We start from the raw sequence: 16,985 nt of genomic DNA, 5'->3' as shown, positions 1-16,985 counted from the left end.
AGGACAAAAGGTGTGCTATCTCTGTCTGTTGGAATTTTCTGTATATAATTGTATATATAAAGAAGACAGAATGTAATATAATACTCTAAGACAAATTTTGAATGTAAGACTCTTTGTCATTCCAGCTGACGAAGAATAAACCGAAAGAGGGCCTTGTCCTGGATTTCTAAAAACTGGATTGCTACTAGAATTTGGCTTATTATTATTAACTTAAAACTTTCTAAAAATTATTCCTTTACCTGGCCAGAGCTCTTGGAATCTTTTCATTTGAAAACCAACATGGCTGACATGGGTTGCCATATGTGTGATTTTCCCAGACATTGTAGCAATTTCCACCCGGACACTGCTTCAGACTGCAGTATGCCAGATGTGTCCAGGAAATTCTGGACATACTTTTAATCAATCTCTCTCTCTCTCTCTCTCTCTCTGTGTGTGTGTGTCTGTCTGTTTGTATGTATATGTATACATGTACAGAGGTACCTCAACTTACAAATGACTCGACAACCGAATTTTTCGACATCCGAATGGAAACCGTGGCGGTTTTAGATAGGGTTTTTTTGACTTACAAATTTTCCAATGGGGTTGCTTCCGACTTACAAATTTTTCCGTTTCCAATGCATTCCTATGGGAAATTGCGTTTCCGGTGGCGCTTTTCGGCTTACGAATTTTTCGACCTATGAAGGTGCCTTCGGAATGGATTAAATTCGTAAATCGAGGCACCACTGTATATGTATTTTAAGTGTTTTTATTATCCCTGGTGTCCTGGGAATACATTATCAGTGAGAACAATGTGTTTTTTGCATTAAAAACGGACACTTTAGTAAAAATTGCCATAGACTTCCAATGTTATCAGTTTACCTGTTGGTTTCCCAGTTCTTCTGAAAATGCCACTGTGGTGCAGAGGGTGGTCTTCATTCATGAAGGCCTAAGTTCGAACCCTTGCTTGGCCATGAAGCTCACTCTCTTGTGATCCTGAGCAAGCTGCATTCTCCCTTAGCCTAACCTACCTTCTAGGATCGCCACAAGGATAAAACGAAGCAATACAAAACCTTTGAAAGGATCAGATACAAATAAAAATGCAGTACTCCAGTATTTAAGAATGTATGACGAACCTTTTCCATCAGACCAGTGGCTCAACTAGCCAAGCATCCTGTTCTCCAGTGGCCAAGCAGATGCCTTTAGAACACCTGCAAGTGAGATCTGAGTGCAGAAGCACTCTCCCCTCCCGCTGCTTCCAGCAACTGATATCCTGAAGCACACTGCCTCAAAAACAAGGGTAGAATATCTGTTACCGATATTCTCACTGCTCCCAAATACAGCAGCCATAGATGAACACAAACATGAGCTGAAACCGGAATGATTCCAAGTTCTTTGGCAAGCTGTTAACACTTAAATAAGAGTCAAAATGCATAACAAAATTACCATTCCACTCTGGTCCTCAGATCTTTAAAAGTGTGTTTATTGATTTGAGCCGATGTGACATGGATTTTATCTTACAGGAATCTGAAGCTGGTTGGAGTTAATGACAAAGTATAACCAACACTGCGTTTTACATACTGGAGAAAAGCGAAAATGAAAAGTAAACGCCACGATCTTTAAATAAAAAAACACCTTCAAACGTAATCCTTCATATGTAAGAAATGGGTATGTTGAGACCCCATGAACGTCGGTTGAAGACCAGCAGCAGCATTGGGGGAGGGGGTAGATCACTGTCTCTTTCAGCATCCGTTATATTACACTGGTTGTACACAATCGCACACACTAGACCCCCAGGCATGCCCTGACTCACACCAGACTTGCCTGACCTGTAAGAATTCGGAATGTGACTCTTGAAGACCTCCTGAAAGACAGGAAAGGCTGAGGAAACGGAAGTGGAGCCAACTGAAATTTGTAGTGCAAGGAACTTGGCATACTAAGTAGAAGCAGTCTTGCCACAAGAGACACCGAAACTAACCGGTATACCTCCAGCTATTTGTGTCACTTCCGCTCCCCAGCTGTGCAATTTCAATTCTTCACCACCCCTTCAAATCCTTGGCCCCTGCCTAAAGGAGTGCTGGCCCACTGGGCCCCTTGCCATCTCGCGATACTCTTGTAGGAATGACGCTTCAAAGCTATGAGCAGGGGGAGGAGTTAAACAGAGAAGCAGAGGCCGGGCACGTCGCCCGTTTCCATAAACTCAGACGCTTCTCAAGAATAGGTGCCATCTAAAGAGTTCAGGATTCCAGAGGCAAACACATGGTTTTCCTTCTCCAGCCTGAGATTATGTAGCTGCCACCCTTCATTCATCATTGGCCTCTCTTCTAAATATGCTTAGTTGCTACACAACTACAAAATCTAACCACCAGGAGCAATTAAAAAGATAAAGCCACAACACAAAATGCCCTACATTTCACCATGATTTCTTGACGGGGAGCAACCAGTGTAAAAGGAGAGGGAGACCAATACTACGGTCACAAAGAAACTGATTCGCCCTACCTACGTTGGGCAAACTCTTTTTCAATATTGATGGGTATTGTCAGGGGTGTGGGAGAGAGGTGCTGCTCTCCTTAGGAAAAACCAACAACCGTTTTCACAAAAGGACTGCAGAATATACTGTATGCTTCGAGGCAAGGCTGTGGGTGCAAGTTAATCCCAAGATTATTTCCCCCCCTTTCCATATTGAATTGATAGCAGCAAAGGAAAGACAAGACAGGTATCAGGATGGCGACCTAGCAGAGAACAGCCTTTCGCTGGCAAGCAAGGACACATAACGTCACAAAACACTCGTGCAGAATGCAATATAGGATGGACGCCCAAGGCCCAATTCATTGGTAACACCGTGAAAGAAAGGGACGTGATGTCATTGTTTTAAGTTAGCCAAACCGCTTAGGAAGCTGGTTTCTCCATACTGCATGGCACCTGCAGGGTTCTGCTTATAGGAGGCTGACATGCCGCTAGAGTGATGGATGAAACTCAAATCAGAGATGCTACGCATGAGGAAGACGGGAGAGGGGTGCACACATACCGCTGGGATCAGGGCCAAGGAAAGGAGGGCAAAGGGTGGGGAGAAAAGGCTCATGAATCAACAGGAGTTAATGTTATCTCTTCTTCATGCACGGGAGAGGGGGCTGCTGTCTTTAAAACATAGGCAAATTAAAGGTTAGTTGCTATGGGGAGAGCCACAGTTCCCTTTGGTAGCATCCTCTCCTCTCACTGGGCATTGATGGAAGAGCCAGGTAGTGTAATGGAAGGTGGGAACTTGGCAAACAGATCTCTCCATCCCCAAAGCCCTGACCTGCCGCAAAGCACCAACCATTATTTCCCCCAACGGATTAAATAAAACAACAGTAATAATTAATTTAAAATAAAAGGTGCAAGGAATGATGGCATGAGATTATGTGGCTTGTTGTCCAGTTCTTCCTCCCTCTTCCTGCTTCTGTCTGACGCAGAAACGCCCTCCCAGAACAGTCATTTCAGGCCATCGCAACTGTGAGGACAGCGGCCGAGGGGCTCATTTGCCGTACACGCTTTCGTCACTGTAAGCCACATACAGAAAATAATCCTCCTCGTGATTATCCTGGGGAAATAAAAATGTGGGGTGGGAGGAGAGGAGTAGAAGTCAACATCATTGTAATCTAAATAATAATAATAATAATAATAATAATAATAATAATAATAATAGTAATTTATACCCCGCCCAACAGAATATTAAAAACACAATAAAACATCGAACATTAAAAGCTTCCATAAACAGGGCTGCCTTGAGATGCCTTCTAAAGGTCTGGTAACTGTTGTTCTCTTTGACCTCTGGTGGGAGGGCATTCCACAGGGTGGGTGCCACTACCAAGAAGGCCCTCTGCCTGGTTCCCTGTAGCTTCGCTTCTCGCAGCGAGGGAACCACCAGAAGGCCCTCGGAGCTGGACCTCAGTGTCTGGGTTGAACGTTGGGGGTGGAGACGCTCCTTCAGGTATTCTGGGCTGAGGCCATTTAGGGCTTATTAAAGGTCAGCACCAACACTTTGAATTAGGCTCAAGCCTGCTGGTCAAATGAGGCTGGCTATCCCACATTCTGAACCAAAGTAAGATGTTTTTCCATTTAGTTAGGTGCAAACTGTTTGTAAAACAGCAGTGCTTAAATGTCTGCACTATCTTTGGAAGGGTGGATAATAGGGAGATAACCCAAACTGTACCATGCCCCTGTGAGCTCTCATTGGCCACATCCCCATGACTTCTTGGTAGCCCCATCGGGTTTAGTGGGCACCAGCTGCCACCAGCTCTCCCCCTGCTGTCAACACTTTGAACTGTGCTCGGAAACGTACTGGGAGACAATGTTATTCCTTGGCGGGGAGGAGGAAATAGGCTGTATGGAGAGACCCTTCTAACCTTTGGATCCAGCAACTGTTTAAAGATAAGCCAGGCTAGCTTCCTCTGTTGGGGGGATAGACTCTGTGATGGGCTAGAAAGGGGCCCTGGGGGAGCCCCGACTTGATGAAGAAGAAGAAGAAGAAGAAGAGGAAGAGGAAGAGGAAGAAGAAGAAGAAGAAGAAGAAGAAGAAGAAGAAGAAGAAGAAGAAGAAGAAGAAGAAGAAGAAGAGGAGGAAGAGGAGGAAGAGGAGTTTGGAATTGATATCCCGCTTTATCACAAAAAATATGCAAAGGTGTGGAAAGCATGCTAGCCTTTGTGCACAGCTCAACTCACCTTTAAAAAACCCAACTTAAATTAAAAATGAGATCTAGGCAGGAAGAGTTTCTTTGGGAGGTGGGGGGGGAGCTAAAGAAGTTAATGTATCTCTGAAGAACATTTACAAAGTCCCAATTTGACTGAAGAGGGCAGTAAACCTAAGGGAGAAAATACTTTTTACTTCTTTAGATAGTCAGGCTACCCTATTCTTATATTAATATCCCTTTGAGAACTCAAAACAGCTTACACATTGCTGCCAGAGAGTCTTCTGCTAAGCAACCTGCTAAGTTTCAGCAGTAAAATTGCATTATTTGGGTTTTTTTTAGACTGTTCCTCCAAAATATCCATTCCTCACCCCCAATCACAATACATTTTAAACGTTCCATGTTACCCCCATTTTCAGATGGGGAACAAAGGCTGTCCAAAGTCAAACCCATCAACCTGGCTTGGAGGATTCATGACTGAAATGCAAGCTCTTTAAGCTTTCCAGTTTTTGTCTGTTTCGTTTGCATTTCAGATAAAACAACGGCACAGATCAGCTGACGGTAAACATTTTTAATCCCCATGGTTTATTGGGAGAGTGTTAGAATGTTCCCTTGAAATCAGCGGAGCACAAACGTTCCCAACTTTTGACTAGATGAATACATCTGTATTTGCCAGTTTGGAAAGCTTCATTTATACCAGGGTTTCCCAAACTTAATGGGACCCAGGTGGCACTGTGGTTAAACCACTGAGCCTAGGGCTTGCTGATCAGAAGGTCGGCGGTTCGAATCCCTGTGACGGGGTGAGCTCCCGTTGCTTGGTCCCAGCTCCTGCCAACCTAGCAGTTCGAAAGCACGTCAAAATGCAAGTAGATAAATAGGAACCGCTACAGCGGGAAGGTAAACGGCGTTTCCATGTGCTGTTCTGGTTTGCCAGAAGCGGCTTTGTCATGCTGGCCACATGACCAGGAAGCTGTACGCCGGCTCCCTTGGCCAATAATGCGAGATGAGCGTGCAACCCCAGAGTCGGTCACGACTGGACCTAATGGTCAGGGGTCCCTTTACCTTTACCCTCCCAAACTTGGGTCTCCAGCTGTTACTATAACTCCCACCATCCCTAGCTAGCAGGACCAGTGGTCAGGGATGATGAGAATTGTAGTCCAAAAACAGCTGGAGATCCAAGTCTGGGAAACTGATTTATACTGAGCTGGTTCACATGCCGTACTAAACCATTGTTAAAAATAAAAAGGTAAAGGTAAAGGTACCCCTGACCGTTAGGTCCAGTCGCGAACGACTCTGGGGTTGCGGCACTCATCTCGCTCTATAGGCCAAGGGAGCCGGCGTTTGTCCGCAGACAGTTTGGTTTCCTCCCAGCTACTTAAAAGGAGAGATGGTGGAACAGCACCATGGCATTTTAAAACAGCACGCACCAGCACATTGCCCATTTGCGGTAAACCATTATTTATTTTTAACTTTGGTTTCAGATTACATGAGAACCAGCGAATCGTGCTTGAAACTTGAGGCAAAATGACAAAACTACAGCTATGCTGGTTCTTTCAAAAATGTTGATCAATTGTTTATAAAACCCAGTAAAAATGACGATCAATTAAAGATCAATTAAATTGATTAGCTCCTGACCCAGGTAAGATGAAACCCAGGTTTCATTATCATTTAACAAGGATTCTAAGATGCCCATGTAAAGCAGTGTAGTGTATGCAGCTAGAGAAAAGTGGTACCTCTGGTTGCGGACACGATCCGTTCCAGGGTGCTGTTCACACCCCGGAAAGTCCGCAACCAGAGCGGCGCTTCTGCGCATGTGCAAAGCGTGCAGAACACTTCTGTGCGTGCACGGCGAAACACGGAAGCAAACACTTCCAGGTTTGCCGCATTCTTAACCCGAAAAAACACAACATGAAGCATTCGCAAGGAGAGGCATGACTGCACTGACAAAAGAGATGGCTGGCCAGAGTTGGGTTGTTGTTTTTTTGAAGGAGGTGCTTAAATCTACAGCTGTAGGAAGGAGTTCAAAATACTGCAATCCACAGTTACTATTATTTCTTTTACCAGTGAGAGAACTCAGGATATGGGCACTAGCAGAAAGAGCTTTTAAAACAGATGATGAACTTGAGGAGAGAAGTTGATAGCTGCCAATCTATACAATAAAGGTAAAGGTAAAGGGACCCCTGACCATTAGGTCCAGTCGTGACCGACTCTGGGGTTGCGCGCTCATCTCGCATTATTGGCCGAGGGAGCCGGCGTATAGCTTCCAGGTCATGTGGCCAGCATGACAAAGCCGCTTCTGGCAAACCAGAGCAGCACATGGAAACGCCGTTTACCTTCCCGCTGTAGCGGTTCCTATTTATCTATTTGCATTTTGACGTGCTTTCAAACTGCTAGGTTGACAGGAGCTGGGACCAAGCAACGGGAGCTCACCCCGTCACAGGGATTCGAACCGCCGACCTTCTGATCAGCAAGCCCTAGGCTCAGTGGTTTAGCCCACAGCGCCACCTGGGTCCCTAATCTATACAATCTATAATATATACAATAGATTATAATCTATAATCTATACCAGGCACGTCCAACAGGTAGATCGTGATCTACTGGTAGATCACTGGACATCTGTGGTAGATCACTGGTAGATCACTGGCTCCCCCCAAAGAAGCTCAACAACTTTGGCTCCCCTAAACAACTCTGACCTGAACCCCTAAAAATGGGACTTCCTCCTTCCTAAAAAAAATCTCAACAACTTTGACCTGAACCCCTAAAAACGGGACTTTCCTCCTCCCTAAAAAGCTTAACAACTTTGACCTGAACCCCCCAAAAGGGGGTAGATCACTGCTAGTTTTTAACTCTGTGAGTAGATCGCAATCTCTTCAGAGTTGGCCACCCCTGATCTATACAATAGCTAAAAATATTTGCTCCATTTCCAGAGTATCTATCCTTATCCAACAAAGGAAGAAAACTACCAGGAACCATATATCTCTCTTTCTGTCTGGTGTGACAATTCTAATGACAGCACCTTCCCGGCGTGGTTTTCTTTCTTCCAGATGCTCACATAAAGCAACTGAACTGTGCAAGAAAAAGATAAAAGATTCCTCTCAATATTTGCAAGGCACGGAAGTGCTGTAAATTCTTTCCCACAGAGGAGACTTGCACGCTTCTTTCCTCCTTGCTCCTTTGCTTATGAAACAATACAATGTGCAACAGAGAAATGGGTACGTGGATGTAGGGCAACTTTCGCTCTCCCTGCCTCTTGTTCTAGATTTACAAAATATGAGTTCTATTAAAGCAAAGTATGCCACCCGAGCTTACTATATCTATGCCAAGTTGTACCCTTCTGCTCTAGATTACATCGCTTCTCCATAAATGACCTATGTGGCAACTTGATTTCTAACTTGAAATGCTTCCAATACAGCTTCCACCAAACAGGTAACACGATAATATAGTACTCTGAGTTTGTTTGTTTTTTTAATTAAATGTTCATCTGGGGAACACTAATGGGCACCAGAGTGCCTGGGGCATCCCAGTCAGATGAGCAGGGTACAAATTATCATCTTTATTTCTCTGACAAAGTTACTCCTCCTCTAGATGTTGAAATATCTTTTCATTACTTATAGACGGACCGGCATCATTCTAGATATCAGATGGTCTTGTGTTTCAAGGAAGGCTCTGAGCAACACAAACCTATTCAGCTGAATCTGGCTACTGGTGAGCCGAGGAATTAATTCAGAAGTTTATAGTCTAAGCATCTCCAGGGTATGACCTTAATAGCCTGCCCTGGAGGATGATACCTCCCTGTTTGGTTAATAATAGAAAATGTCCTTTAGGCAGGCAAGATAATTAATTAGTAACCAGGTTTCCTAGATTCTCCTTTCCTCAGAGGGAATACTTTCTCGTTTTTTGGGTTGGGTTTTTTTTTTTTGGCAGATTAATGGAGAGTTTGTTGCATTATTTAACTTATTTTACTGCATTTTCTTACATTTATTTCCTGCCGCATCTCCTGTCCTGGAAGAAAGTGTGGGGCGTGTGTTTTCCAGGCAGGAACTGACCCGACGTTGAGTTTTACCCAGGTGGTAGCTTCATGTGCCTTCATACCATATTCTTGGGACAATCTTCTGAACTAAGGCAGTTCGGCGGAGTCTGCAGCCTCTTGCAAGTTTGCAAGTTCCCAGCCTTTTGTTTCCTACTGCCCACAGAACCAGAATGCGCCACGCAACAAGCTATTACTAAGCTCCAGGAAGTCCACCATTAGGATGGAATGACAGCCTCTTACTTACTTCGTACAGCTGGCCCATCGTAGCACTGGTGGGAGGAATGGTGTTGTTGACAAAGAAGAACAGGGCGTCTTCTGGCCTCAGGTGGATTCGTTTTCGGATCAAGAAGTAGAATTGGCCAACTACAGTTGGTGGGGAGAGGAAGAGTTTAAAAAAAAAAAGCCACATTGGCAATCACTCAGATTTCAAAACCCTGTACAGTTTCAGCGATAAATAGCTGAGGGACCAACTTTTCCCACATATACGTGTCCACATGCTGAGATCTTTGTTGGAGGCCCTTTTCTGGTTACTCCTGACTTCTCAGGTGAGGTGGAGGGTGACAAGAGGGGTCCTTCTCAGTTGTGCCCCCCCCCAGTTCTGGAACACTCTCCTCACGGAAGATTAACCTGGCATCTACCCCCATGTTTTGTGATAACAAGACTTGATTTGCCCAGTGCGTCTTAAACATTAACTTTTTTAAACAACAACAACAACACCATTGTTCTATCCTTCTGCTACGTTGCTCTACTTTTGTGTTAATCGACTCCTTTTTTATTATATATACTTTTAGTTTCTCACTGAAATTCTTATTGTTAGCAGCCCTGATATCATCGCTGAGGGGTAAGATACAAAAGTACTAAGTGAGACTCTTAATCTAAAGGTTGTGGGTTCAAGACCCATGTTGGGCAAAAGATTCTACGATTCTATGAAAGGCAAAGCAGACTAACAAGCATCTCTATTAATACCTCCGAACAGGACCCTGTGCAGTGCAGTGGTTGCTGTTGTTGTTTGGTGCTTTTTTCTGGGGGGATGCAGGGGTACGCATACCCCTAAACCAGGGCTGTTCAACAAGTCGATCTCGATTTACTGGTTAATCTTGTGATCCTGATGGATCTCCCCCCCCCCGCCCCCCAAAAGCTCAACTTTGGGTCTTCCTCCCCCCCAAAATCTCAACAGTCTTTTTTTTTTAGTGGGAGTAGATCACAGTCTCTTGGAAGTTGGACATGCCTGCCCTAAACACTTTGTGAATCTTAGTACTTTTGTCCATTTACTGTATTTATTTTTCCTGAGTCCAAATGAGAGTACTCCAAAACATTTCTTTTAGGAAAGAAGCACTGTTGTTGTTGTTGTTGGTGGTGGTGGTGGTGGTTGTCAGGGATTGTTCTAGCAGTGAGCATTCCCTGACAATTGCAGAAGAGAGGCACCCTGGCTCAGGCAGCATCCTAGAGCCCTTACTGCAACCTCAGACAGGATATCAAGGGGAAGGATCAGGGGAAGTGGCCAGCGGGGAGATGCCTCGCCCTTTTAAGTTCATGCCTGACTTAAGACATTCCAAGGTGCGCAGGCGCAAAGGGAGGAGGGCAGGAATCCCACACTTACTATGCTGGGGGAGGAGCAGACGCCAGGCATTGGGGGAATCTTCGTCAGACTGATCGGACCTGTATTCTTGATACTGAATCACATTGTAAATATCAGGCAAAATAAAAGCCTTAAAGACAGAATGGCTGTGGTACTAGTTTCTCAGAAGTAGCCAAACAAGGACCGTGACAGTGGTGGTGGTGTTATTTTGTAGTGCCGAAATCCCTCCAACCTGTGCTGTAGCACCCTTTGGACGGATGGCTTGCAACACTTCTGCAGATTCTTGTTCAAACCACTCAGTGCTCTGCTCTTTCAAGATACTGGTTCATAACAGCAGTGCAATGCACCTTACCAGTCTCTTACGCACTCCCATCGGCAATTACAATTACTGGGGGGGGGGCGGCACTGGATACATGGACCAGGCCAATGAGTGCTTCTCTTGGTATGTCAATCACCTCCGCCAAAAAAAAAAAAGTATCCTGCTGAATGGTGCGGGGAAGTGATATAGAAACTGCGGAAATGAGAGGCAAGTACACCCACTTGTGTGTCTCCCGTTAACTTTCACCCACACAACATACCTTGCTAAATGTCATCATGGTGAAATTTAAATTCAGAACTGCAATTTCCCCACTGAGCAATCCTATTTAGATTTGTTTTACAGAACCATAAAATAACAAATACAGTGGTCCCTCGACTTACGAACTTAATCCATTCCGAATGCACATTCGTAGGTCGAAAAGTTCGTAAGTCGAAGGTTTCCCATAGGAAAAGAAATATTTGGTCGAGGAAACCGCATTTAAAACTCGTAAGTCGAGGAAACCGCATTTAAAACCGTCAACGGTTTCCGTTCGGATGTAGAAAAATTCGTAAGCGTGCGGCCATTTGTTCCGTTCGTAAGTCGGAAACTTCAGATGTCGAGTAATTCGTTAAGTCGAGGGACCACTGTACTTGGTATGCAAGAGGATAAATGGCCAGGATACAATTCTCTGCTGGGGGGGGGGGATGGCAAAGTACCAGGACCACAAGGTTAGCTTTGTTTTGTTATTTTGGTCCTAATTGGGGGAAGACAACTAGCAGATGGATGGCATGTAATCTCTATTCTGGGTGCTTAGCAGCTGAGAGATCTGAACGCTGGCAACCTGTTAAGGTTGCTTTCAATAAAAGCTGGATTTGTGCACCCAAGGTGTGGAGAACCACTGAACTAAACTTCCATGAGACTGCATTCACCAGTTTCTCATGCTATGCTATGAAGATAGCAAAACGTTTTCCCGAAGGCAATGAGACCGAGGGAAAGAGGAGGCCACCAACTCTATCACTTGTTGAAAAACCTTCCTTAAATACGGTACCAATGCAAAAATAAGATTATGAAATGTGACTTGTTTACCTGTGAGATCAGATGGGACAAGGTACTTCCTCTTGTCCAGATCAGGTACTCTGGCTTTGGGGGCCTTCTCCACAATAACCTGGACAAAAAACAAAAAGGAGCAGGAAGAAAAATAAGAACCAATATCCCTTGAAGAGAAGCTATGCTACCTTCCCCCATGCCTGCAAATTCTCCCTGTTGAGCTTAATAAGGAAAGGATGCATGTCAAAAATCAAGCCATGTAAACCATAGCAATGTGAGGATCTTCAGTTGGATTAGAAAGAAAATATCCCATGAACTTTCCACAGTAGGAACACAAGTCACATAACAAGAAAAATAGCAACGAGATGCTTGTTTCCATCTACAGTGGTACCTCGACTTACGAAGTTTTAGATAGGGTTGCTTCGACTTACAAATTTTTCCGTTTCCAATGCATTCCTATGGGAGACCGTGTTTCCAATGGCGTTTTTCGACTTACGAATTTTTCAACTTACGAAGGTGCCTTCGGAACGGATTAAATTCGTAAATCGAGGCACCACTGTACAAACTTTTGACTCCTCTTCATAGTTTCTAAGGCTACCTGATACTTATACAATATATAAATCTGAGTTATTCATATGCAACTTCATTCAGTCTGTTAAAGCTGCTGTTTTGAACATGCACACACACATACACACACAGCGTGGCTAGTGGGTCTAAACCTCAAGATCAATTTTGAACTTTAATTATTATATTTTTACTCAGAAATGTTTCTAATTTTGTGTCAGTACAGAGTGACTCTGAATATATTGCAAAAGAAATTACTTTAACAACTTTACATTTGCCTGTAAAACTTCAAAACAACTACTTTCAGATGCATTGGTGGCAGAATGTGTTGTCCTTGACCCGATATACCTCTATCTAGACACCATTTTTTAAAAAAGCTTTGCTTGGGCTGCCTCTAAGGGAAAGCTTGTTGAAATTACTGTGAGGTGCAGACACACTGCATCTTTTGCCTAGCAAATTTTCTCACTTGAGCCTACTTCTATCCTTCACCTTTTATAACAAAACAAGTCTCAGATCTTTGTCTCGGTAACATGGCCATGAAATATGTATTTACCTCCACTGAACAAGTTTAAAATGCCCCAGACTCCATGAGTTAGTCAAATTTAAAACAACAACAACCACTGTTGAATTGTTAGCTTTCATAATTTCCCACAGCAGGCCTTCCATGGGGTCAGGTTGGTCGCTGCATGAAAACCTGTCCATTTTATTAGTTTCCCCTAGTTCAGGGGTCTGCAACCTTTAAGACAAAAAGAGCCACTTGGACCCGTTTCCGAAGAAAAAAAAATAAACTGGGAGCCACAAATCAGGAACGTAATTAGAAATCAGAGGGCCCCATAGCAAAATTTGCTATGCCCAATAATCAATGCCCCCAAATGCCATAGAAAATTAATCAGGGCCCCAGTGTACCATAAATCATAATCAGTGCCTGATGTAAATAATAATTAATAATGAGGGCCCAATGTCATTCTCGTCATTATAAAACTGGGAATGGGCAAAACTCTGACTCCCTTATTAGGACACCTGTATGGTTTCATGTGTGTTGCTCCCATCAAGTGAACTTATAAAATTTCCTCATATTGAATCAACCCATTGATTAATACATCTACCTCAATCTCCTGACCAGGCCGGCAGGAGGTCACAGGCAGGCCGCAGGCAGGAGCAGCAGCAGCAAACACGCGCTCCGAGCCCGCAAGCCTTTTCTGCTGCTGGGCGGGAAGAAGCACGCCCGTTTTAAAAAATATATAACTCCGCCCCCCCCGTGAGCCTATTGGCTGCAGAAATGCGGCGGGGAGGGGCTGATGCAGGGAGGGGGCCGACCACGCTCCCCGGGCTGCTAACGTCACCTTGTGTCCTTTTTGCACAGCGCACGCGCACAGCGGAGTTGTGGACTCCGGCGGGCGCCATGCGGGGCGCAGGAGCACAGCACGCCGCAGCAGCAGTGTGCGGCGGCGACGGCAGGCACCGCGCGAGTGTCTGGCGGGCGTGGCGGGCGCCGCCGCATGGCTCAGGCGGCGCATGGCTCGGACGCCTCCTCCCCTCGTATCCACTCCGGAGCCGCAGCAAAGGTGTAAAAGAGCCACATGCGGCTCTGGAGCCGCAGGTTGCAGACCCCTGCCCTAGTTCATATAATAAGACAAGCACATATATTTAAGTTTATAGACCTAACTGGTGCAGAGAGAGAGAGAGAATGTGTGTGTGTGTGCGTGCGCGCATGCACTACAGGGGGTAGGAAACCAATGAGTTAACAAACAAATTTGGTATTTGGGGGTGGGCAGGGGAGCAGGGCTGGATCCAGTGGGAGCTAAGGCCCTGCACATGTATTTTTGACATTGCAAAGAGCACCAAAGAAGGTGCTTGGAGGCACAATGAGATAATCCTGTTTGTTCGCGTTATTTCTTCTGAAATCAAGGGAGACCACTGAAGGTATCTTGCACAGGGACCCTGCAAAATCCTGGAACACCAGCCCAAGAGGACATGCACTATGGAGTACAAAAACAAACGAGACGGTTAGCTATAGAGCCCTCTTGAGTTGTTGTTGTTTAGTCATTTAGTCGTGTCCGACTCTACGTGACCCCATGGACCAGAGCACGCCAGGCACTCCTGTCTTCCACTGCCTCCCGCAGCTTGGTCAAACTCATGTTCGTAGCTTCGAGAACACTGTCCAACCAATCTCGTCCTCTGTCGTCCCCTTCTCCTTGTGCCCTCCATCTTTCCCAACATCAGGGGCTTTTCCAGGGAGTCTTCTCTTCTCATGAGGTGGCCAAAGTATTGGAGCCTCAGCTACAATCTGTCCTTCCAGTGAGCACTCAGGGCTGATTTCCTTCAGAATGGAGAGGTTTGATCTTCTTGCAGTCCATGGGACTCTCAAGAGTCTCCTCCAGCACCATAATTCAAAAGCATCAATTCTTCGGCCATCAGCCTTCTTTATGGTCCAGCTCTCACTTCCATACATCACTACTGGGAAAACCATAGCTTTAACCATACGGACCTTTGTCGGCAAGGTGATGTCTCTGCTGATGTCTCTTGAGTTAGTAAAACATAAAAAATCGCAAAGAGATTTTAGCTGGAAGGTGTCATATCACTTATCGCTACCTCTTTCTTGTCCCTTGTCCTCTCTTATCCCCAGTTTTAAATTCTGCAGTGTTTTATTTTGTTGCCGTTGTTTTTGTTTTTAAAAACATACCTGCAGAAAGCAAAGATCTCATAAACATAATAGCAAACTCAGTTCACTGTGTGGGGATCATTATGTAGCCATGCAGAGGAGGGAGACATGGGGAAAATCCCAAGATTTGCAAAAGTAGTTGGGGGGGGGGAGAGAGAGCAGTGAGAACTGAGCACGTGCAAAGGGCACGGAATGTTGCCCAAGGATGCAGAATCCGAAACAGGGGAGGAAGAGGAATGGAATGGAACGGAACAGAATGTTTAGGAAGCATGGCTGGCTGGCTCCTCCTGAACAGGAACCTTCCACGAGACAATCATTTTGTTGCAGGCCCTACTTGTTTTGTAGAAAACAAAGATAGCACAGGCTTGTGCCAGGTATGGGTGTCACTAGGTAGCATCTGCTGTGGCCACAGATCTGTTATAGAAAGGAAAAAGGTGGATGCTGCAGTGGAAAAGCCGGTGGAACTGAAACCAGCCTTCAGAAGAGAGGAAACGCAAGGTTGCTCTGGCCCACTCTTGCCGGTCATTTCAAAGGATCTTCCCACAGAGACTATTGTACCTTTCGGTACAATTGTGCTTTGCCCCTGTGGGTTTCATTTCTGGCACAGGCCAGAAGGAGCCTCACCAGACACCTCCCTGCATGAAGCTGAGAACCGCCCGGCCACAGTCACACAACAACAAAGACAAGGGCCTCGAGAATGATCAACATCCGTCTTGCATTCTTCCTGGAAATGAAGCGCCATACTAGGCCAAAAGCACTTGCCACAAACTCTGCTGCCTCCTGCTTTTCCCACACAGCCCTATTCCAGCCTTGGCCTAATCCCTTACTTTTATACAGCCCTCAGTTACACAGTCTGTTCTTCTAGTTCTGAGATTGTTTACAGCTTTATCATCATCGTCATCATGCCAGACATTCCTCCCCAGGAATTCCCCTTGGGCTGATGTACTGCAAGTGCTGGGTCACCGAAATTGCCGCACTGATCTGATCGTGTGTCATCGCCCTTCAATGTAGGAACACTCCCCCTCCCCAGGCTAATTTGTTGCCAAGAACATCTGACAGGTTGTGCATATTTCGACACAAGTATCCGACAGCTCCTATAAGGCAACCTCAGTTTGCCCATCTGCCAACCAGGGAAAAAAACACAACATTGATGAAACGAAACTATCTTGGCGGCAGGGGGCGGGGAACCCACACATGACGAAGGAGGAAAATAATAATAGCTGCCAGCGCTTCGATATTTTGATTCGAAGCTCATTTTGTTCCAGCTTCTGCAAATACCCCGAGTCATGGCAAAATTGTGAAGCAAGGTGCATTACTTCAACCGAAAGGAGATCCTCACAGATTGCTTGGAAGGGCCAGAAAAAGATGGGGCAAATACGAGGCGCTTGTGAGACCATCCATGACTTTGCTTTTCCTGTGTCCTCCCCACTCCAGCCGCCTGCTTATTATTACTCTGGCACTGAAGGACCAGGAGATGGTCCTGCTCCAAAAGCAGGCCAGAATTTGGGGAGGGGAAAAGAGATGCATCTCAATATTTGGGGGTGGGGGGTGGGGAGCGCCTGAATCTCCTTCTGAAGGTGACATCATTAACACATCCATTGTCCTTCCGCCTCCATGTTTGCAAGCGGTGCGTGGGGGGGGGGGAGACGAGGGAGGTGGCACAGGGGATTTAACTCCTTCCTCTCCACCGGACCTCAAGTCCACTAGATCAAGTCCAGGAAAGCGCAGGAGCATTTTGCATTCCGGCCCTGTAATATTCGGAGCCTAGCAGCAGGCCAAAAGCACCCGACTCCCCCCTCCCTTAAATCTTCAGAGATTTTAGCCTGCTCCCCCCCGCCTCCAAATAAACCACCAGCAAATATCATGCACACACAAAAAGCACGGTTTTTGCGCCACTCACAGGCACCCGATCTGGATATTTCTTCCGGATTTTCTCTCCTTCTTTTTTCCTGTACTCGAAAGGGTGGTCTTCCTTGTACTGGAACTTCATGGCTTGTCCAAAGCCGCCAAGTTTCCTCTTTTCTTTCCTTCCCTCCTTCGTTTCCTCCTTTCTCTCTCTTCCCTCCTAACCGGCAGCTCGCCAATGCCTGCAAGGATCTGGCGGACGAAAAGCAATCCTCGCGTCCCGACGCTGCACTCGCTTGTTTCTCCAGCAGCTGATC

The 16,985-nt window shown here is 45.6% G+C and overlaps 1 protein-coding gene across 1 annotated transcript; it reads right to left on the bottom strand.

Moving 5' to 3' along the window:
• Positions 1-1,438: 1,438 nt before the first annotated feature.
• On the bottom strand, positions 1,439-16,985 carry GABARAPL1 (GABA type A receptor associated protein like 1). The gene is made up of 4 exons (XM_035141179.3): positions 16,724-16,985; positions 11,637-11,715; positions 8,918-9,036; positions 1,439-3,556 (listed from the first exon to the last, which is right to left on the bottom strand). The coding sequence occupies exons 1-4, from the start codon at positions 16,811-16,813 to the stop codon at positions 3,491-3,493; spliced, it is 354 nt and encodes a 117-aa protein (XP_034997070.1). The 5' UTR covers positions 16,814-16,985; the 3' UTR covers positions 1,439-3,490.

The sequence above is a fragment of the Zootoca vivipara genome, chromosome 15, assembly GCF_965207765.1.
Source record: "Zootoca vivipara chromosome 15, rZooViv2.hap1.1, whole genome shotgun sequence".
NCBI classification, from domain to species: Eukaryota; Metazoa; Chordata; class Lepidosauria; order Squamata; family Lacertidae; genus Zootoca; species Zootoca vivipara.
Note: the sequence above shows the minus strand (reverse complement) of the source record. Positions and strands in the feature narration are given on the sequence as shown.